The following is a 23,757-nucleotide window of genomic DNA, read 5'->3' as shown; positions in this document are numbered from 1 at the left end:
TCCACCAGAATACTATGCAGGCATAGAGAGGAAGATTTATATACAAATGAATATACAAAAGTTGCGACGGCAACCGCCATGAATTTCTAATGTTGAACACGTAGCTGCTAACAAAAGTACCTTACATTATGTTGAGTTATGAAAAAATATTCGAATGGAGGAGAGAGAAGGAGAAGACAGGGTGTTGTAAAGAAGCATTGTTATGAGTTTGTTTCTAATGGATGAATTTGCCATTACTTTGCTTCAGAGGGAGCAAGGGGCAAAAGATACAAGCTAAGTTCTTCCTTCCATAACCGCATGGGGATGGGGAGATAGTGTTACTGAGGAGGTAAAGAGGTAAGAATCCTTTTTAACAACTGCCCTTGTATATTAATAAACTACCCAGTGAAGGGCTTTCCAAGTGATAAATTATGCTAAAAAAATTGGGGACTCAACAGTTCTAAATTAAAAGAAAAATGGAAAAACTGCATAAACAGCCTACATAATTACAATTCTCAAACCATCTCTACAGCGGTTCCGGCCTACCCGCCCAGCATCTGCATGAGAGGAGAGGTTGATATATTACCTATGTACACCATTGGCACGTGGATTCTGATATCATTTGCACCTTTGAAGAACCGTGCCAACGTCTCAAGGAGTAAGCTAAAAAATCATTTCTACCTGCAACCCCCAATGGTCTCACAGTTGGCGTAGAACTTCAAAAATAAATAATAATGATGATAGTGAACTTTATAACAATTAGTTACCGTTTCTAGTAATTAGATCGTGTTCCTTCATCTTGGTCGCCAAAAGCTAGGACCTGAAATACAAAGAATAAATTAACTGTCCAATCCGAGCAGTTTGCACTTAACTTAATGATTTTTTATACACCAGCAGTGACATCATTGATGTCATATGGCATCATACTTATATTCTTTGATTCATATATAGATGAAAAGAATGGCTATGAATTAAAGTCACCTCTATTTGAAACACGCACAGGGCCTTCATAAGGTTGTCTATAGGGCATGGAGTTTCTACTGTTTATATCTCGTGAGGGAAATCTCCACCTCTGGCTATGTAATCTTGTTGGTTCACACGGAGTTCCACCGCAAGAAACAGGACCATAGGATGTTCTACCTCTATCATGATAACGAGAACCTATGTCGAAAATGAAACAAGTTACCCACATCAAAATACAACAAAAAAATTTAAAAGCGATACATGGATACCATGACAACAAAATCCAAATCTCTCATATTGATCTGTCATATATGCTACAAACTTTACCATAGAACGGCTGTGGAAGCCTCCAGTTCTCATGTGGTTCATAGGAGTAATGCCTCATTCTTTCATGGTCATTGTAGAAGCATTCGCTATCCGTGTCGTCTGCATAACGGAATCTGCTTGAATAAGAAGCAGGTGGGTCATCCCATCGAGGCTTCATGCGGTGATCTCCATGGACATAGGTAAATTGATCTTGTGGTGGAGGAGGATGGGGTGGTCTTAAGGGGTAACCCTTGTTGTGCAATGCAGTAGAATCATCTCGCTGGCCATTATTCAATACTCTTCCAGGGATATTGCTGAAAGAACGAGAAGTAGATTCAGGAATCTGCATCTGAAGATCTCTGCGTTCTGAAGCAGGGTATTGCACTGCATCACTTGTTCTTTGAGTAATCCCAGATGCATTTGATGAAGCAGGATAATGTGCTGCGTCACTTGTTCTTTGAGTAGTCCCAGATGCATTTGATGATTGAGCCACCGGTTGCATTGAATGATCTTGAACATTCTGCAGTATATATTACCCATAGGGGAAAGATTTAGAAAATTTTAAGAACTAAAATAAAGAATAAATGAAGCAAAAGAACAGGTGCTAACATTTGTCTCCATATAGGACCGGTCCAACTCGAAATCACTGGCACATGAATCGCTCCTGGAGAATGAAGGGGGCAAAGGCGGAGGCTGGGGAGGAGGGGATGATGGAAGTGGTGGGCACGATGGTGGCACATCTTGAGGTAGTGGAGGAGCCATAGGTGGAGGAAAATGCTGCTCAAACTTATTATCCACAGCCTCAACGGCATTAACAACTACGGAATTAGAGGAACTAATTTCAACTTCACAAGGGGGAGCAACATCTTCCATTTCAAGCTCGCCATCAACATCTTCCAGAATATGCCTACGTTTCTCCATAACAGGAACAGACTCAAATTCTTCACAAGCTTGAGATGTATGCTCTGGAGTAACAGCCTCAAAACTCCCACCATCAGAATCACTTCCCTCATCTCCGTCCTTAAGCATTCGAGGCATGCAGAAACCAGGAATTTGAAAACTCGAATTGCTGTAATAGTGTAAAAGTTATAAATGGGGACATTCTAACAGTTATAGTCTGATAGATTATTTCAATACAAAGACTTTTTTAGAAAAAGTTGACTATGTTCAAACCTTCCATATTCATCAACAAGCATGCCCTCCATTTCCCTGAGAGGATCATCTAATGACCGCTCTGTTCTGGATGAACGCCGAGAGTAGGCACCAACGGATGATGAGCCACTGAGTGATTCCAGTTCTCGCATATGTTGACGAACTATTGGTTCTGGAAGGACCCCTCTCTGTGACCAAAGCCTTAAAACCTGTAGCAGACAATAATGGGTGAGTAAGCCAAAACATGGATATTGAAAGAGATTGAACTAAATATCATTTCAGGTACTTCGGATTATTGAGACCTTAATGCACTGTTTCCGATTTTCCTGCGCATTGCTTCCAGGAGGAGCAACAGCAGCCAGGAGTCGTGAGAGCACCAACTGGATGGCTGGGGGGTAAATATCAGCAAGATTGCCTAGAGCATTAACAAACATCTTCATATAAAGTTAAGAAAAAAAAATCTTCATTTAATCATATAACGTTATAATACTGCTAGTAGAGAATTAAGGTCAAATGACTTGCCTTTTAGATTTTGAGAGCTCTGTGTGATTGAATCAATAAGAAAGAACAGGTCCAACTTCTTATGCAAGCTTGATTCCATGTCCAAAGTCCGAGTGAGGACTTCAACCACCTAGTGAAAATTTGGATTCAAACTAATGTAAAAGAAATTGCAAATAATAATTAAAAGTTGTGTAAAGACATAATTCATAGTGCCCAATGGCGCAGCATCTGAACAGTTCAACCTGCTCACTGAACAGGGAGCAAAAGATGCGGTCCTTTTTCATAACATTTCTAGAAAATTATTGTGTAAGAAAAAAAATATAAAGTCATATCTCTTGACAAATAGTATACTCTTATTCTTACTTTTTCAGCAAGTCTAGTAGTACAAGAACATAAGATGGTTATTATAACAAGTTATCGCGTCATATAATATATATTTGTATGTCTCCGTTTTCAGATATCACTTCAAGGACTTTTTCATCAGAAAGAATAAGAGATATCTCTACAAGGACTAAAATTAGTTATCCATAACAGGAAGGATTTGTTTCTTCCAACAACATAGCTCAGTGGGTAGAGATAACTTTGGCAATTTGCACTATTAACGTCCAAATCAATCATAAAGATGGAGAGGCTAGAGAACCTGAAAAAGAACCGTGATAGATTCTATAACTGAATCCGTTCTAAGGGTATATAATGGTATAATATATGCTTACTTGTTAAAGTGCTGAATGCAGTTCCTCTTCAGCTCAGCATTAATTTATGAATTCAAATAATGAAAATTTCACCGACAGGGTAAGATAATGCATGTCATTTTCACAATCAAATCCAAGTAGCAGATACTATTTTGAGCACAGGATTGGTTCTGGACGTGTAATTCTAAGACATACACTAGACATAAAATACAGTTAACATTCAATCTAGGACACATATGCTTAAGACATACAGGAAGACATTTTGTAGGGTCAAGGAAGAAAAATTAAGAAAACAGAAATGACAGCTATTAACTCGATTTAAGGGTACATAAATCAAGGAACTGAGCTGCACTGGAAGAAGGAAAGGGGGAAAAAACTATGTAAACAAAACTAAAAAATACATGGATATCACTACATAAAACTTATGTGATATGATGCTCAAGATGCAACTTCATTTCTAATTAGAAAGACTTCAGAATACTTGACATCATTTCATCTTGTTGCATTCAAAGGATATTATTTTGGAATGACTCATGGCTAAATAATTCTCCTCGGAAGCTTAGTTATCCTCGGCTGTTTACAATTTCTTCCACTTTCAATAAATCAGTGACATCTCATTGGCATGCAACAATTCTCTCTCAGAATATTACTAAGCAGATTATTAACTACTTTGCAGATTGTCAAAGGATGGGGAGCTTGCTTATTTACAGAATCTTTTGGGTAAACTCTCACCAGTACATATCGGCTCTAATGAGACACTCAAAGATGGTCACTTGATTAGGGTATTTTCTTTGAAACTTTAACTCGTCATTCGGCATCTTCAATCCCCATGGAGAAAGAGATGCTTACAACTCTATGGAAGTCTGAATGCCCCAGAGAACTAATATCCTTTTGTAGATTATGCTTTATGAAAGCCATTATACTTGAGATGTTTTGCAACGAAAACTTCCTTTCAATTACATTATACAATCAGTCTTCAATATACGGTGGGTTTTCACTAAAAGATTTCAGTTCTTCATCTACTTATTGGCCCACCCTTGAATCCGAAGGCCAATCTTTTATGGATGAGTATAGTTAAAGCTATCTTATTAGAAATATGGACAGAACGGAATCAAAGAATTTTTCTCAGCAAGCAACTCTCTTGGTGAGACAAACCTTCTCCCTTGCAAATTACAATCAACAATGAAAAGGAAAACAGCTAGTGAAGCAACAAGAACCCTGAAAAGAAAATATATTACCTTAGGGCCAAAACCCAACTTTGCACATTCAATAGCTACGCGTGTTGCTCGACCAATGCTATCCTTTGTCCTAGTCAAGTTCCCAAGCATGGCTTCAAAGGATGAAAGAGCAGCACGTGCTTCAACATCCTTGCCCATAGGTTTTAATTTTAGAGTCGTTGAAGATTCAAATTTAACTTCCTCCAAAAGGGTACCCAAACTTTTCTTTTGAAAATTAGGACTAAGAATGATACTATTCTGTAGAAGACTACGCCTATCTGAAATAGAAACAGGATCAACTGAATCCACTGTAAGAGAATTATCTGTGCCTGCAACAGACAGACTGGACCGTACTTCTGACGCATCTTTTTGAACAACATGATCACCAGAAAAGGGAGATGTTTGATTGTTCACCAGATCTCTACTGTTGAACTCTTTCACATCAAGCCTAGGACAGAAGAATAAAACAAGTATTCAGAAAAGGCCGGGCAGAAGAATCGTCCAATTTAATTTCTTAAAAATATATATATATTAAAAACTAAGTTGTTTGACGAAACATTGTCCCTAAAAAACTCTTGTTTTACGTATTTGACTTTCCTCCATATCAAGCATCCAAAAATAATGAATCTGAGATTTAAATCAGAATCAGCACTATATGTCTGATATGAGACTAACAAGAAAGTCATTAAAAATGGTTCAGAAAAGGTTGCAATGAGCAAACGTGCTGCAATTTAACCATACGCCCCCAAGTTTAAAAAAGGATTGTGAAGAGTTTCTCAATCTATGACTGAAATGACTTTTATGTGCCAACTGACAAGGAAATATAGAATTAAATCTTTGGATCTCTTTTGGATAAACACAGCAGATTAAGACAAACCAGTCAAATACATAAATATTCAACATCATCTTTCCTTCAAATTTATTGGCTTGTATATATCAAGAAATTTTGCATCCTCTCCATCTTATATATGTTCAATATACTTCCCACAACTAATTGTTACATGACGGAAAAAAAACTTCCGTCAGGAATGGGCAAGGGAGAAGCTTAAAATGCCTTTTAATTTTTAAAGCAGCAAACAGAGGTGGTGATGGGGAAGAAACTTGAAAAGTCGAAGCAATTCATGGGTACAGCAAAGAGGCATAGATTGAGGGTTTAATTTAATTCTATTAAAATTTCTGCAAAACAAGGTAATATAAAACATATAATTTTGCTTACATGTTCTCTTCACAATTTTCAGCAACTGCAGGCTTCAGGGACGGGGACTTAGCAATCATGATGTCATCTGCACCACACTTCACTTCATCAAATCCATTCTGATGTGAAAGCTTAGCGATATCATTGGGCCCAGCAACAAGTCCACAAACCATCCTACTGTTCTCTGAAGATTCCAAATCACCATCAGGATTTTCAGATATAACAATATGTGGACCAGCAGTATCGGTGTTGCCTTGGTCTTCCAGAGGAGGCAACTGATCCATTTCACCACAGTTAGATCTGATATCAGCTGGTTCTCTAGGAGACTCCTTTTTAACACTATTAACATGAACTACCGTTCTATCTGAATGACAACCTAATTGTGAATCACAATAATCTGCAACATCAATATGATTTTCCCCACCTTCCACTATGACATCATCCTTAAAATCATGTCGTTGATTCTGCGAATTTTGATCTGGTTGACCAAAGTCTACTTTTAGAGGTGTTTTTCCATTTTCCTCAGTGATCATTTGATTCACACTGGTAGAGAGTAGTTCATCTTTCATTTCAGAGGGGTCATCATGAAAAGTTCTACTCTGCAGCCCTAAGCAATTGCCATCTTTGATTTCCATTGAGAAATGAGAGGAACAACATGTAGAAGTTATGATGCACCCATTCGTAGAAGTTCGCATTGACACAGCGGTTTCAGCAGCGGCCTGATCTTCTTCAGCCACATTAGCTGACATGGCCTCCAAAGCACGGTGGAGGCGTTTTGATGGTGGTAAAACAGATTCACCATCAACTGAGCAACAAAACAATTGGTCTTTCTTATAATTACAAATCTGAGACCAATTTGCAGAGAATTGAGTGCAAACCTTAGAAGGTGATGCGTAATTGGGACCACTGTTTGCTGTATCCAAGCCTCTATCATTACTGCCATCAGCAGAGTATGAATAACTGCCAACTTTCCCAGTGAGATTGATAGCTACTGCTCCCTTTTGATTCTGTTCTTCTGTATCTGAATGTCTTTTACATTCTTCGGAAGATGATACTTTGCTCATTCGAACTCTCGCTCGTTTCACTAATGGAAGATGTTCATCACCATCTTCTTTGGAAGACCTTTCTGCCTTATTTTCACAATCGTTTTGTAAACAATGATTAGAGTTATCCACCACAGCTTCCAAAATCTCCTCCCTGTCTTGAGCACCTACATTATCTTCAGATGCATCATTGATCACTCGTTTTCTCATTGGCTTCCTTTTCTTCTTGATGACAACAGCCTTTATATGGAGATCAAGTCCTTTGCCAAACTCAACATCTCTCTCCAAACACTCCACAGCAGTCTCAGAGTGTTCAAATTTACACCCAGAATCAATAGTGCTGCATTCATTCAGGCTATAGGTATCAGAGTCGGCTGTAACAATTTCAGAAGCATTGTCTTCAATGCTGACATTTGAAACCAAAGCTTCTGAAGTTGCATCATCACAGTCAGATCCATCAGGTGATTTTCTATTTCGCTTATTCCGTCTCAATAACTCTTCAGGAATGTTATTGGCCACTATGTCCCCACTACCAAATGGGATTGCCAAGTGTTGTAATCTGCGTGACTCCACCCTAGATGAGCTTCTAGATCTCTGAACAGATACATTTCTCTTTGTGACAGAGCTTTTTAATCTTGATCCTCCCGACCTTTTCCTTGAGGAGGTACAAGCAGGAAAGGGTTGCTCGGAAGCAGCAGCACCAGTAGATTCATCCCGCCGGGCCTCTTTATCAAGCAAAGAATTACCTTGTGCACTAGCCAAAACAAATTTTAAAGGTAGAACTGGTTCACTCGTGTCTCTAGAAGAAAGTGAATTATTTGACTGCAGATTGTCATTATTAGCTACAGGAGCTTCTGTTTCGTCTTTTGATCCTACGTTGGCAGATGAATCTACAACACTGCCCCCATTTACTCGAGCTACATCATCAGATGAAATAATCTCATCATTATTATCACATTCTTTTAACTTCTCGTGACAATCTATGATCTCCTGTACAGCACGAACAAAATCAGCTCCCTTTCCTTGACGTTTAACCAAAAGAGATTGCTTCTTCTCTTCAGTAAATGCCTCAACATCAGCAGGGTTACAAAAAGCTCTGCAAGAAATATTGATGAGAATAACATAAATTTTCAGGTTTTCCATGTCCAAATCATTTTTTCTTCAGATTCAACTTGTCAGAGGAACCAAGGAAAAGGAAAAAAAGAAGAAAACCCAAGAAATATTGATACTGTAATTCCAACCAAGAGAATAACGTCGCTACCACCGTGAAGGCTAAGACTTAGTTCAGAGATTTTTGGGAATATCTAAAGCGAGTCAGTTCTCAACCCAAATGTCCTTATAGAATATGATTCATTTTTATTTCTCCAGTTTTTTTTATAGAAACTACTTTTATTGAGAAAAAATGAATGAATACAAGGGCAACAAAAACCAAGCCCACAAACCTAAAGAAAGAGTTACCAAGTAAGATACTACATAGATGATAATTATAAAAAAGTCTTCGAAACTGACATCCAAAGAGAAACATGAAACCTCACCAAGAACCAAACATCATCGTGGCCCCTTTCCACACCTCTAACACTATGTTGTTCCTCTCCCCCCAGCCATCCCACGATATAGCACACACCCCAACAAACCATAAAACCAGCCTTTCCCTTTGAAAGGCGGATGGAAGAAGGAACTCCTCAATCATCTCCTGAACCTCTATCTGGTGAGCTAACTCAAAGCACATCAAAGACCACCTCGCTAGTGAGAGAAGGATCCAACAACATCTGAAAAAAAACTTACAAGAAAAACCCTTGAGCGGATTAGGACTCCAAACGTGAATCTCTCTTCTCCTCTACTAACTTCATCAAGGACAACATAGAGGCAACCTCCATTGTTTCCCTATCAGTCAAAAAAACGACAGAAACCAAAAGGAAAAAAGACACAAAGCTCCGCGGACAAACCAAGAAATCAGAAAGAAGACAATTTTTATAGGAAGATAGTTGATATAACAAGGAAACACAGAGCAAAGAGGTTTATACCCCACCCACTGATCTTCCAGAAAAATATGTCTCCTTACCTTCCCCCACAACACAACAAACAAGAAAGGAGAAAGAGAGGAGCTCAATAGAAATATCTTTCCATAGACACCAGAAGGTATAACCCCTTTGGACAACAATTCAAAGGGATGGGGCCCACATTTCTCCCATTCAAATGTTAATAGGAATGTTCTTGCACAAAAGAACGTGTGATTCCACGAGATATAGCCACGCCCTCTTAGGAATTGGCACCACACTCCTCTTCCTAAAGTTTCCCACCCTAAACCTCCCAGGCCTAGTAATGTAGACACCGCCTTCCAGTTAACTAAGAGGACATTCTTATCCAGCAGGCAATCATCATAAGAAATCTCTAACACTTTGTTGTCTTATTGGCAACCCAGCTGGAATCTTGGGATAATACCCAAGCCACACCCAAGTAAATGGATCCTCACTAAGAGTGAAATTTATGCTCTGTTTATATTTTGAACTAATAGAAGGTTTTCTCAGACTCGCCTCACACATCAACAGAATTATCACAAACATGCTAAAGATGACTAACAACCCAATCCCTACAGCCCTCACCCCTTTATATCCTAATTCCGACCTATTTATCCATCTTTCTAGTCATATACCCCAAAGAGAGGCACTACACTTGGCAAGTCCCCACCCTTTTTCCAAGAATATCTTGTACAAATTTACCTTTTTTTAAGATAAAAACAATTTGTATTAAGAAAAAATGGAAGAATACAAGGACATACAAAAAACAAAGCTTACAAAAAGCGGAGACTCTCCCTAAAAAAGGGGATCCAACTATGCAAAAGAGTGTCGATAGAATAATTACAAAAGGTCTTCGAAAAAGCTACAAAAAGCAAAGACAACCCCTAAAAAAGGGGATCCAACCATGCAAAATAGTGTTGATAGAATACAAGGACACACAAATGGTCTTCGAAATTGAAGTTGAAAGAGAAACCTTTTTTTTTATATAGAATCAACTGCTTTGATAAGAAAATGAAAGAATACAAGGACACACAAAAAAACCAAACCCACAAAACCCCTTAGAGAAAGGGCTTCGAACTAAGTACAATATTTCCAAGAGAATGGTTACAAAAACTCCTTGAAACCGAAACCCAAAGAGAAACATGAAAACTCACTAGGGTCTCTATCTACCCCCCCCCCCCCCAAACCCCACAAAATCACACACACCTTGGCATCCCAAAGAAAACAGTCTCTCTCTTTGAAAGGCGGATGGAGGAAGGACTCCCCGATCGCCAAACGAACATCCCTCTAACGAGCAAGTGCAAAATCGAACTCCTGAAAGAAGTCATTCCACACAGATCTAGCAAACTAACACTCCCAGAAAAGGTGATCCAAGTTTTCCTCCACCTTCATCCACACTTCCATTCCTTGTAGAGGAAGGCTAACTGCTTGCTGGCTGGGAGCTGTATGAGCGGTAACGTCGAAGTACGGCTCTCTAAGAAAGGCGATGGACAGAAAAGAACTTGATTTTCTCATAAGCCTTACACGCCCAAGCAAGACTTGCCAAGAAAAGAACTTGATTTTCTTTGAAATCTTAATCCTCCATAACACGTCAAAGACCAACTCAACAGCGGGGTGGGGTCCAATAAAAACCTAAAGAAAGACTTACAAGAGAATCCCTCAATGGGGGTGGGACTATACAATCAAACATCCTTCCTCCCAAGCCCAAAGTCAAAACTCTCAATCAAGGAGAGAAGAGAGGTCACCTCCGTCGTTTCCCTATGACAAAGGCCGACGGAACCTAAAGGAAAAAGAGACCAAATTCCTTGGCCATAACAAAAACTCCAACACCCAACAATTTTTTAAAGAAGACAAATGATATAACCGAGGAAACATAGAGGAGGGGGTCTATCCCCTACCCAAAGATTTTCCCAAAAGTACATGTCCTTGTCATCCCTCACGACACAAAAAACAAGATGGGATAAGGAAGGGAGATGAGAAGAAATCTCTCTCCACAGGTTTCAGTGTGTGCCTTTTATCCCCGTGCGCCACCCACTCATAGGGATGGGGACCATGTTTACTCACAACAATCTTCCACCGTAAGGATTCAGGATCAAGGGCAAATTGCCAAGGCCATTTAGCCAACAAAGCTTTGTTGTGAAGCCTTAAGTTTCCCATCTCTAATTCCCTTTATTCATAGGTTTCCCCACAACAGCCCAGCTAACCAAATGCGAGCCTTTGCCTTCCTCCACCCCTTCCCAAAGGAAGTCTCTCATCGGCTTCCAATGCTCTTGAAATCGGCATGGGCACACTAAAGAGAGAAAGGTAATAGATAGGAATTCCACTCAATACCAATTTGATAAGAGTCAATCTCCCAGCTTTGGAGCAAAAACTCTTCTTCCAAGAAGCCAATCTCTTCCTAATCTTCTCCATGGAGGATCCCAAAACAAGGCAGGCTCTAAGGAGGTGGCTCTTTCTCACCTTTAGTTTGCCGATGACACAATTTTCTTCTATTCTGGCAAAGAGGATTCTTTCTCCATCCTCAACCACACAATTTTCTTAGGTTACCACCAAAGGGAAGGCCAAGATAGGATAAAGGAAAAGACCAACAGCAAAACCCACCAAACTAGCCCATCTGTTAAGTTTTTCCTGCATGCAGTTGATCCCCAGAACCTGACTCTTGCTCCTGTTAATTCTAAGCCTTGACACCCCCTCAAAGAACCCCAGGATGTGGATGAGGATGGAGAAAGAATCCACTTTGCCAAAACAAAAGAAAATTGTGTCATCGGCAAACTAAAGGTGAGAAAGAGACACCACTTAAGAGCCTACCTTAAAGGGCTCTACTGCCTCCTTCCACCCCTTTGTGAATGAAACGGCTTAAAATATCCACCACCAACAGGAAAAGGAAAGGAGATAAAGGATCCTCTTGTCTCAAACCTCTAGAGGGCAAGATCAACCCCTTCGGGGAAACCATTGATAAGGATCCAATAATTCACATCCCTAATACATCCCCACATACACATTCTCCATTTATACCCAAAGTCTTTGTTTTGCAACACCCTGTCCAAGAAATCCCAATCAACATGATCGCAAGCTTTCTCAAAGTCGATTTTAAAAATCACACCTTCCTTTTTCTTGGCTCTGTAATCCTCAATGGCCTCATTCACAGTGAGGGTCTGATCTAGAATTTCTCCCTACAACAAAGGCTCCTTGAGCTTCAGAAATGGTCGACGGGAGCACTTTCCTAAGATAGCTAGCCAAGACCTTTGCAAGGATCTTATATACACCGGTTATAAGGCTGACAGGTCTGAACTCCTTGACCAATTAGCATTTCCTCCTTAGGAATATGACACACAAAAGTTTCCAACAAAGAGTGATTCGAAATGCCTCTTTTAAAGAATTCTTTAAAAAACACTTTCCAAGTCCCCCAATAGAATATTCCAATTATCTTGGAAGAAAGCCATGAAAAAGTTGTCTGGGCCTGTAGATTTACTTCTGTCACTCCCAAAAACCACCTTCCTGATTTCCTCCATAGTGAACGGGACCTCCACCTCCTCCCCCTCTCTGGTCGAAAGAAAAACATGAAAACGAACAAGAAACAACCTCACTAGGGTCCCTTCTCCACCCTCTAAACACCCTACCATTCCACTGGAGCCTACAAGATTGCACACCCTAGCAAGCCACCAAAAGCGACCCTTCCCTCCAAGAGGCGGATGGAGGAGGACCTCCCCAATCATATCACTAGCATCCTTGTGTCGAGCATGCAAAAAACCAACATCTGAAAGAAAAAATATCGCATAGATCACGCAAACTCACAATGCCAGAGAATATGGTCCAGGTCTTCCTCAACCTTCTAACAAAGAATACAGTAAACGGGCCCACTAGAAAGGCAACTTCCTCATAAACCAATACTATCCCCTGGCCAAATACTCCATTAAACAACAAAATAACTAATGCGCTCGAGAATGTGACCGTTATCACAAAAAGATAGATAGATGAGACAAAACATCCTCCACATAAGACAATGATCACCATTATAAGCCAAGCAAACACCAAACATTTCAACACAAGAAATTTTCATATAACAAGAGCAAACTTTCGCTCCGAAAGACATGACCTAGATCCATATATGCTTTGATTGCAACATAACAACCCCAACAAGAAGATCAAATGCCTCTAATTATAGCCCATGGTGTCCGTCCTCCCACATAAAACCTACCAAGCAAAAAAATTGACGTTCTTGCGAATTTAACCTTCCACAATAAGGAGTACAAAGGATTTCTAACACTACGTAGATAACCCAAAATGAGAAGAGAACAACCAAGAGAACCTCTAAGCGGGATTGAGGGACCAAAAATGAGTATCCCCACTATAAAAATGAAGATAGAATCTTCAAAGCAAAGCAAGAAGAACAAACAAATTCAACATATCCCTATCGTCTATCGAGGAGAGTGAAAACCAAAATTGAACAAATAAGAATAACCAAAAGATTAGATGAGCCACGAGAAACCGTTTCCAAGGAGGATGGTGGTTCAAGCAAACAGAACAAAATACAAAACACAAAGGAGGATGTCACACAACCAAAATCTTCCCATAATATGGGTTCAAACAATCCCGATACAAGCACCTCACAAAATTAGGAAAGATAAAAACAAAACTCAAAGAGAATAGCTTCCTAGGAATTCCTATATGTGCATTTATATCCACAAATGGAAGCCCACACTCAATTCTTAATCCAATTTTTTCCCATGATCATTCTCAATCCACATCATCATAAGCCTTTCCAAAATCAATTCTCCACACTAAAGGTTGGGATGCTTGTGTTGTTTCCGTCGACAACTTACAAAATCTGTGGAAAATTTTTTACTAACTTCCAAAGTATCTCAATCAGTCAAATGGGGCAATTGTATTCACTCCCAACAAAAATATTTTTCTTTTAAGAAGGAATTATCAATCAAGATTTTGTCGCGATTCAAATATACTACCAGGAATAAATCATTGTTAAGGGTACTAAGGATGGACTTAAACTCCTTTGAAACAATCCCCACCAAATCTCTCTCAAACCATTTGGTGCTCCGTTTAAGTGCCCTCCCTCATTAGGTTCTAAGCTTTGGAATTCGAAAATTATGAAGAAAGTTATATATTTATTTCTTGGTTTTCTTATATCTATGAGTATTTGGTTAGTTTACATACACCTCAACTAGACTCAAACGACCACTATCTAACCATACTACATTTAATTCCCAAGGAAACTCCTGGAATTTTAAATCCTATGCGGATGGCCACCATAGTTTGAACTCGTTCCCTGTAAACCCAATTACTTCTCATAGGCAAGATATACACCAACAATAACATCCAAATGTCGTTTTACACAAGCAAGTTTCCGGACTTTGGTCATCTCTAGGGGGTGTTTGGCCCACGAACATCATAAGTCAATGTTAAATAACTCTGATCTTGAACAACCTATCAAACAAAGAACTTTACCATTTTGTGGATTTTTCAACTTCCAAAGAATCGGAAAAAACAATCAGAGGAGAGGGATCCAGCAGAGAATGAAAGAGTGATCTACAAGAAAAGACCTCAAAAAGGCTAAGACTCCAAATATTAAAATCCCTTCTCCCTGTCTAAGCTCAACCTCCCCTGCAAAGAAAGGAGGAACCTCCATCCTTTCCCCATCGAACAAAGAACGGCAAAATTCAAATGAGAGAGAAGGCCAAGCTCGCTGAAGGCAAAAGAATATCCACAACTTGACTATTTTTAATAAAAGATAACGGATATTTTTAGAATCCATATATATTGTGACCTTAGTTTTTTTAGAAATATACACTTTCGACTATTAGTTACAAGTCTAGCTCAATAATTAGGTTCAACTCAAGCCTCACCGAGCACCAAATGAAAGGTTGATCTCAATACCTAGTTCTTGAGAACAACTCCAAAGCTCTAGAGGCCTTCTCTTATTTTAAAGTCATTACCATCTAACCTGATCAATTCCAAGGAATCTCCGCTTAAAGAAACTATGGCACTTGATAGTATCATAGTATGCATTTTTAATGACTAGTGTTAAATGCTCAAATACACAAATATGAAAATCCCTTCTCCCTGTCTAAGCTCAACCTCGCTGCAAAGAAAGGAGGGTCATAACCTCCACCCTTTCCCCATCGAACAAAGAACGGCGAAATTCAAACGAAAGAGAGGGCAAGCTTGCTGAATGCAAAAGAATATCCACAACTTGACTATTTTTAATAAAAGATAACGGATATTTTAGAATCCATATATATTGTGACCTTAATCTTTCGACTATTAGTTACAAGTCTAGCTCAATAATTAGGTTCAACTCAAGCCTCACCGAGCACCAAATGAAAGGTTGGTCTTGATACCTAGTTCTTGAGAACAACCCCAAAGCTCTAGAGGCCTTCTCTTATTTTAAAGTCATTACACTATCTAACCTACATGATCAATTCCAAGGAGTCTCCACTTAAAGAAACTATGGCACTCGATAGGATCACAGTATGCATTTTTAATGACTAGTGTTAAATGTTCAAATACACAAATACCACACATAATTCATAAAGGATATGCATAATTAACAGTCAGAAACTACTTGAACCTGTGATTCAATGAAAGGAACACCTCCATAATTGTCCTCCATTGGAGCATAATTAAGCTGGAGCAATAGACGACCAAAAGAAAGAGAGAGAAGTGCCACTACTACAAACACCTTAATCAAATCTAGCATAATAGCATTCCATTATCCTTGAAGAATGTCAAGAATGCCAATGAACTGTAGTCTTAAGACTACGCACCTCTTTAATCTCTCTCAAAGGGAAAGGAATCTAGGTGGGACTTTAGTACCCCACATCACCCTATTGCAACAGGGTGCCTATCTAAACAGGCCACTCTAAGCAGTCAATGAATGGCCTGGGAAGCATAGAGGAGAAAAAGAATGTCATCACCCACTCCATCTCTCTATTCCCAAAAGAACATGTCCATCATCTGTAACAAGAAACAATATCAAGTTCAACATACTCCTGAAACTAAACATCCCATAGAATAAGTTGCTACAATTGACAAGCTCCTTTAAGAACTCACTTCATTCCTAACTTCTACCTCCAATTCATCTCATCTTTGTCAACGACCAACTCATATTCCCCTTTGAGCCTACTCTGTCCTTCCCTTAACCTTTATAACTTATGCTTGTTTTGTTTCATTCAATCTCCTGACACATTGGTTCATTGGTCCAAACCTAGTAATCAAGTAATAAGTGATGAGCGCATCACAGGAAAGTGAAGGGTCAACGTAAATTATTTGACCGTGAACAAATAAAAGATGACCGCTAATTAGAACTTTTTTTTTCATATGCCTCATCTAGTTAGAACTTGTACCAAAAGAATAGCAATAGAACAGAAAACCATAAATAGTAAGCCCAACAAGCAAACACAATGATTCAACAAATTCCCAAAATATTTAATTTCAAATGATAGCAAAAAGTTAGAAGGTATGTTTCTAATATCAAACTAACGTTCCAAATAAATTCAGGTAGAAGCATTAAAATGTGTTGAGTACTTACATCTGCTGGGTTCCAAAGAAATAGACAAGAACTTTCTTCCAATCGGCCGAATAACCCCATTTCTCTGGCTCGCTCACCTGCCATCAAAATGAGCTTGCACAATTAAATTGCACATGAAAACAGAAAATCCACCATCTTTTCTATCTTAATAAACTACTGAAAATGGACACAGAGATTAGAAAACAACTGATCCATGAATATTCACAAAAGAAAATATGAACACTGAAATTAGTAACACGAAATTGCAAGTTGCCAATTCACAGTAAGGTGTCATGCGATTGTTCGACTTCCAATATCTTCCAGAAGTTTGTTGCCTTCTTGGTAAATTTTTTAAGTCGTAGCAACTATCAATCAGTACATCTACAACTTTCCAACCGCAAAAGATTAAAGTCAAGAAGAACCCAAAAAAAAAAAAAAAAAAAAAAAAAAAAAAAAAAAACCTGTGTTGATTCCATTCAGTTCCACAATCGATTGCACACTTCCCAATAACACGACCAGATAATTATAGTCCACAAAACCATGGTATCCCCTAAAACTGTGAACTAAAATTCCAAAAGCTTCCGAATTGCGCAATGAAAACACATCAAATATCCATAAAGTTAAAAGCTTTTCTCAATCAGGACCACCACAATCTTGCTAAAATATCTCCAACGCCGTGCCATACCACTAAGCATCCCAAAAACCAAATACCCCTAAAAACATGCAATCCAAAACCCTCTACAGCACAAAAGAGGAAAGAAAAGAAAAGGAAAAAAAAAACACACACACACACACAAAGTTCAACAAACTAAACCATACCGTAGCAGGCCAAGCAGGGAATCCTTTCACTTTAGCCAGTACAAGATCCCCAACTTTCCACTGCCGGCGAGAGGCGGCAGCCACAGCGGCTTTACCGGCACCCTTTCTTCGACTCGGTGCCATAGCCACGACCACAAAGGGCTTCGATTGAGCAAAGAAACCCACTATTTCAACTCAATTGGAAGCACAAAACCACCAATCAGCAGAAATCGCCCGACGAATTGGAAGTTGTTGCACCGACAAAAGAACTTCAAGTAATTAACAGACATTGGAAAGCAAAACCCGTCTGAAAAAAGAAGGTTGCAGTGATGGGAAGACGAACTAGAAGAGTGAGAAGACAAAAAACCCTAAAATTCCACACCAAGAGAGAGAGAGAGAAAGAGAGGCGAAGGGAAAAACAGACTGTAGAGGTTTTTTGGTTCGTGGAAGGAGCGCTTTCACACAGAGAGATATGAGTTTGTTAGGTGAGCGAGATACTAAAATACGCGGTGCGTATAATAAGAAATAAGTTTGTTGATTATTCTAATGTGCGCTTTTTTGTGTGAATTAATATCTTACTTTTAGATACTGTGTGAATAACACGTGACCCACCAAATCAATCATTCGCCTTCGGCCCGGCCCGGCTCGGCCCATTTTTTTCCAGGATTTTGGGTGGGCCGGTATTTGAAGCCGAATGATTTATGGCCCACATAACCAAACAGGATTTTCAATTGAGAGTTGAAACAATTTTGTACCTTTTTTTTTAATGTCCAAATTTCCACCTGTTCGGTTTCAGAGTTTTTTAAATACTTAATGCTTTATCACGTGCAATGCACATATAAATTTTAAAAAAATTTATTTTTAAACATTATTTAATATAATTATTTTTAAAAAAATTACTTGAGATTAATTTTATATATTCTTCTTATTTAATTTGAATATTTTGTGGATAAATATATATGTTTTATTGCCCCTAGAGTTTGATTGTTTTGCAATTTAGTCTACATGATTTTGATATTTTCAATTTAGTTCGTTTTAACATTTTTTATTGAGTTTTTCAGTTTCAGAGAATACTAAAGTTGGCTACAAGCTTACCTGACATAATAAGATAAAAAGGAGAAAAAAGCCCGTCTATGAGAAAATTTTTCTAATTTTTCCTCAATTTCTGAGAGATTTGAAAATTTTTCAAACTTTTTACTCCTTTAAACTAAATATTATATTATCTTCCAAATTTTAAGAAATTTTGAAGAAATTTCAAGTTTTTGTCCCGTTAAAAACTAAATATTATATTGTACCTATTTGTTATTAGTCACTTCTAACATTAAGAGACTACCTTTTGTCTGTAATACATAAGTTGGAAGATTTGGACCATGAACCTCTTGATCACTAACATGAACTATATGTAAACCATGCATGCTTTGACTTGGTGGACTAAATCGAAAAGTGTTTAAACATAAGGACTAAAACTACTAGTAATAGAATTAATCATTTAAAAAAGTACCCACACATTGTATACTTAAGTATATATTTAATCTATTTTTACTTCACATGTTATAATTCTTATGATTATGCTTAGGAAAGTAGTACATGTAATTCCTACGAAAGTATGCTTACTACGGCAATGTATAATTTTGCATCATACTTTTTAATTTTAGTCGATACAAATAAATTTCTTGATTATATATATATATATATAACTATTTCTTTTTTGTTATAACAACACATGTTTGTTAAACTTATGCAAAATTTATCTTAATTAAGGTGTGAATATTTAATGAACATTTTAATATGATTATTTATTCTCCAAAGTTTTATGTTAGTTTTTAAAAAAATGGGTAAAATGTTATTAGTTATAATACCGGTTCGCATGAAGTTTTCGGATAAACTTTTTTTTGTGGAATTGGTGAACTTTTGTATTTGTATTAATTTTAGTATAGTAAATACAATCTCCAATACATAATCTTTTGATGTTTTCAAAATAAATTTTAATCTTTAAGCTGCTTAATCTTCTTAGATGATCGGCCTCTGGGCTTATTAATCTTATTGGATGATCGACCTTTGGGCTTGTTGTTATTTTTCGACGATCAGTCTTTGAGCTTGATGATCTTATGGGATGATCGGCCTTTCGATTTGTTGATCTTCTTGGATGATCAATTTTTGGGCTTGATGATCTTCTTACATGATCTTCTTAGATGATCAACTTTTGGCCTTTGATCTTTTGTGAAATGTTAACTTACTAATCATGATTATATTGAGTGGACATAATATATCTACCGTGAAAGGAGTGTAACTACTGGGTTTTATTGGAGTGACCCGATAGTTAACGAATGGTGGTTAATTAGGTTAAAGAGTTTAGTTGGTTAATCTCGGATCGTTGGAGCCCATGATTTATAGCTCCATGAAGACCCGTACTAGCTCATATCGAACTAAACCTTAGAACAGTGTGACAAACGAATTTGAAGTGTTCAAATTCGATTTTTGGAGCAAAGCGTTAAATATATACGATATATTTAACCTAATGTTTAATTATGAATTAAACATAAAGAGAGAGAAAATATGAGATATTTAAAAAATATTTAAATATCAAGATTATGAATAGAAATTCATATTGATTGGGATTAATGTTGGATTTAATATTAAATTAAATTTTTTATTATTTATTTAATATTAATTAATTTTAAAATTGATTATTAGAATTAAATTTTGGAATAAATGGAATTGGTCAAAATTACATTAAAAGTTAAAATTATTGATTAGGTCAAAAATGCAATGAAAGTCAAATTTATTGACTTTAGACATTGAGAGTCAAACTTTGACCATTGACCAAGTTAGTGAAAAGATCTAACAATTGTGAGTGGGAAATGTCAACTTTTGCATTGCTAAGTATTGTCTTCATTTGAAGACACTTGCTCCCATTAAATCCTACTTTGAGTTAGTGGATTTTTTAGTGTCAAATTATCATCAAACTAAAAGTTGCATGTTTTTCATGTAATGGTTTTTAAAAGGAAGAGTTTAATAAATTTTAAACTTCTTGGCCAAAGTGGAATTTACGAGATTATGTCATAATGTCATAATTTTTTCTCTTAAAGACTCAGCCTTTTCCTCTCTAAATTAGTCACTCACCATATCTCACCATCCCGTTCTAAGGCTAGAGAATAGTCAGGAAGACTCTCATGGTGGTCTACGAACTGTTTGAGAGGTTATTGGAGCTGATTTAGAGAATATTAGAGACTCTAAAGGTTGTATTTCTTTTTCCCCTTTTGTTTGTTTTAATAACATGTTTATCCTTTGTAATTAATCTAATTAGTGTACTTTAGATCTATTTTTCTTCCATTGCATATGTGTTCGTTCCATCAATTGGTATCAGAGCATGCTTAAAGTATTCCATTTTGATTAATTTTTGCATATGGTGGGTATTGATTCATGAGATGAATAGTTGTGTGTTAAAATGGATAATTTCGGTTTTGGCATCCTAATTCTCTCTTAGATTGTAATGATTATTGTAATTGCCCAGTATTTAATGGACTTTAATGTGTCGTGAAGGTTCTATAAATTTGCTAGAATCATTAGAGTCGTTTTTAGGCTGTAATTGCTCGATTTTGGAAAGAGGACAACTTCATTTTTGGTGAAAAATAACTACCACACCCGAATTCAGCTGCCAGACCCGGAGTTATGATCCAACCCGCGGAGTTGTTGCTTGACACGTGTAGGCGCTCTAGACTAGATCTGGCAACTAGCAACCTAACCTCCTTATGCCCTCACTCAGCTCCAACCACACTAGGGTTCACACCTACCCTCCGTCCGACCCGCTTCAACATCTGCACCCTCCGTTCCAGCTGACCCGTCCGACCCGCACCTACTCCGTTGACCTGCAGCCCGATTTGGTGGTTCAACTGGTCCACATGGTCTAAACTGGTTCGGTTTGACTGGTTCGATTCGATTTTGGGTGATTTTTTTTCTTCTATTTTTTGGGTTTTTGAGGTCGGTTCAAGCGTTTTTCAAGCGATTCAAGTTGGTTTGAAGTGTTCGGTGGTTCGAGGCTATTTTCTACTTATTATTATAATAAGTTTAGCTCTTAGCTAGCTAAGGATGCCAAAATGGGTCTGTTTTAGTGTGTTTATTTAATTATGCATTGTAAACGTATGAATTAAATAATTTATCTAATGTGTGCATATTGTATGCCATGTAGATTTAAAATCCCACCATAGGATAAGCATGTAGCATGCATTGCAAGTATCTTATAAGTGTTATAATGTATAGTATGCATGTGTAGGATTCCATGTTTTTTATATAAGTTGTTATATTAATGCATGGAATGAACATTTATATAATGTTATATAAAAGTATGTTAGTGTTGGGATTGGTGTCCTAATTCTCTCAGTGGTCTCGTAGTTTGTAAACATCTTGTACACATTGTTATTAATAAAATAAAAGTTATTTTATTTGCATTAACTCATATCCAATAAACTAAGATCCATGGTTATTTCATGTAACTTAAGCATGTATGTGAGACATACAAGTGGATCATGCCTTAAGTAATAACCTAAATGGTATGTAGTATAACGATAAAGGAGGGATACCTTATCTTGGTGACATTACGGATACGGCTTGCTTTATAGATATTTACAAGTATTGTAAAGTGTTACAAATGGTCTGATCCTGACCATTCATGTGGAGACATGCGAGCGGGGGTGTCCTATATAAAGAGTTTGTATAAGACCAGACCACGAAACGATTAGTCTCTTTATATAACGTCATTGATAATTGAGACTTACATTTCACTAAAATGACCATAGGTGACATGACCTTAATTCTGAGTGTTTTGGAAACTCTTGCCTATGAGGACAATTTTTTTATTAGTATAGGTGAGAATGACTAGATTACCAACTGAATGAGCCTGCCTTTTTTGGGGATTCGTTTGATTGGGGAGCTGGGAACTCAATTATACAATATGGAATTCACTCCTTCCCTGAAGCAGGGGTAAGTAGATAAATTTCTCCCTTAAAGGCTGATTTTGCGTCTTGAACATAGTGGCCACCCCCTCTCTTTGGAAGAGATGACTCAGTCATAGTAGGATTATAACTTATTGTTCATTAAAGGAATCAGTGGTACTTAATAAGTTAGATGTAACTATAGGGGCAAAACGGTAAATTGGCCCAGTTGTACTTACGAACAATTTGTGAAGGGTTATCGCACTGTTGATTGGTTAATATGGACACAAAAATATATCTGTAGTGGGAAGAGTGCAACTGTCGGTCTTTAGTGAAGTCTCCGGTAGTTAACAGATGGTGGATCTCGTGATTAAAGAGTTTAGTCAGTTATTCACATACCGTTGGAGCTTCAAGCTATAGGTCCATGAGGCCCCCTTGGTAACTCAATGGGTTCAAGATGGGAATCAGATTATGGGGTTAGTTTGAAGTATTCAAATTAACAAAAGGAAATTCAATTATATGTGATATAATTGATGTGATGTATTAGATACATTAAATGGAGGAATTAATATAAATATGATTTATATTAAGTACCAAGAACTATGTTTTATATGTTTCATGTGATGAAATATTAAAACTATATGTTATAAATATAATATGATAAGTTAGTTATCATATTTATTTATAATATATTGATTATATGATAATTAATTTCTTTTTCTCTAATAACCGTTTGAGTGGGAAGTTATTGGAAGTTTTATGGTTACCGTGAGATAAAAAGAAAAATTGTTTTCCAAAATTAGTAGTTGATCCATTCGGATAATTCTCACAAAAAAAGCTATAAAGTAAAAGGAGTTTTACTAAGCGATAGCGTTGACAGAGTCTACACGATCACTTAGAGTTGACTATACGATAGTTACTCAACTGATCGTTGCTACACGATTAAGTAGCAAAGTCTATGGGATAGACTTCATTTACTAAACGATCGAGTATATCGCCTATGCAATAGACAGTGTTCTTATCTCCCACTTACTTGATTGTCTACTCGATCACACACCTCCTATCTTTCTCAAGCCAAGATCATACAGAGCCCACAACTCCTTGATTCTCACAATGAGAATACTAAGGTAACACTTGTGGTAGTGTTCTAACTCAGTTTGTGAATCGAGTTGGACTCGATTGGGTTTGAGGAGCATTCCGACATTCGTGGAGGCTTTGTTTGAGTTCGTGCTATTGGTTGTGTCGGTCGTTGTGTTCGAGTGCATTGTTGGATGCATTGGAGACTGATCGAGAGATACTTGAAGAATGGTTATTTAAAGTTACACATACTCTATCCCTTGTGTTCTCTTATAACATGCTGTAATTTCTATATATGCATAATCTGTTAGTTTCTAGTTAGACTGTAATTGGTTGTGTTCAATCTGAATGGAATTTGGA

General features: G+C 37.5%; 1 protein-coding gene across 1 annotated transcript; it reads right to left on the bottom strand.

Annotated features, from left to right (window-relative positions):
• Positions 1-35: 35 nt before the first annotated feature.
• On the bottom strand, positions 36-17,853 carry LOC120084627 (protein HUA2-LIKE 3-like). The gene is made up of 12 exons (XM_090317712.1): positions 17,411-17,853; positions 16,613-16,689; positions 6,027-8,144; positions 4,832-5,258; positions 2,923-3,031; positions 2,703-2,815; positions 2,422-2,609; positions 1,858-2,317; positions 1,270-1,768; positions 961-1,140; positions 747-799; positions 36-660 (listed from the first exon to the last, which is right to left on the bottom strand). Exons 1-11 carry the CDS (start codon positions 17,531-17,533, stop codon positions 774-776), a joined length of 4,320 nt encoding a protein of 1,439 aa, XP_090173838.1. The 5' UTR covers positions 17,534-17,853; the 3' UTR covers positions 36-660; positions 747-773.
• Positions 17,854-23,757: the final 5,904 nt, after the last annotated feature.

The sequence above is a fragment of the Benincasa hispida genome, chromosome 9 (genome assembly GCF_027475165.1).
Source record: "Benincasa hispida cultivar pf3 chromosome 9, pf3_genome.v1.1, whole genome shotgun sequence".
NCBI lineage: Eukaryota > Viridiplantae > Streptophyta > Magnoliopsida > Cucurbitales > Cucurbitaceae > Benincasa > Benincasa hispida.
The sequence above is the reverse complement of the archived record's forward strand: the minus strand, read 5'-3'. Positions and strand labels throughout refer to the sequence as shown.

Excerpts from the sequence above, each read along its gene's own strand:
- LOC120084627 (XM_090317712.1), bottom strand. The coding sequence starts at position 17,533 with ATGGCACCGAGTCGAAGAAAGGGTGCCGGTAAAGCCGCTGTGGCTGCC. Across the intron at positions 2,318-2,421 it reads CTTGTTGATGAATATGGAAG|CAATTCGAGTTTTCAAATTC; the intron begins GTTTGAACATAG and ends ACACTATTACAG. Across the intron at positions 1,141-1,269 it reads GCTTCCACAGCCGTTCTATG|GTTCTCGTTATCATGATAGA; the intron begins GTAAAGTTTGTA and ends TTTTCGACATAG.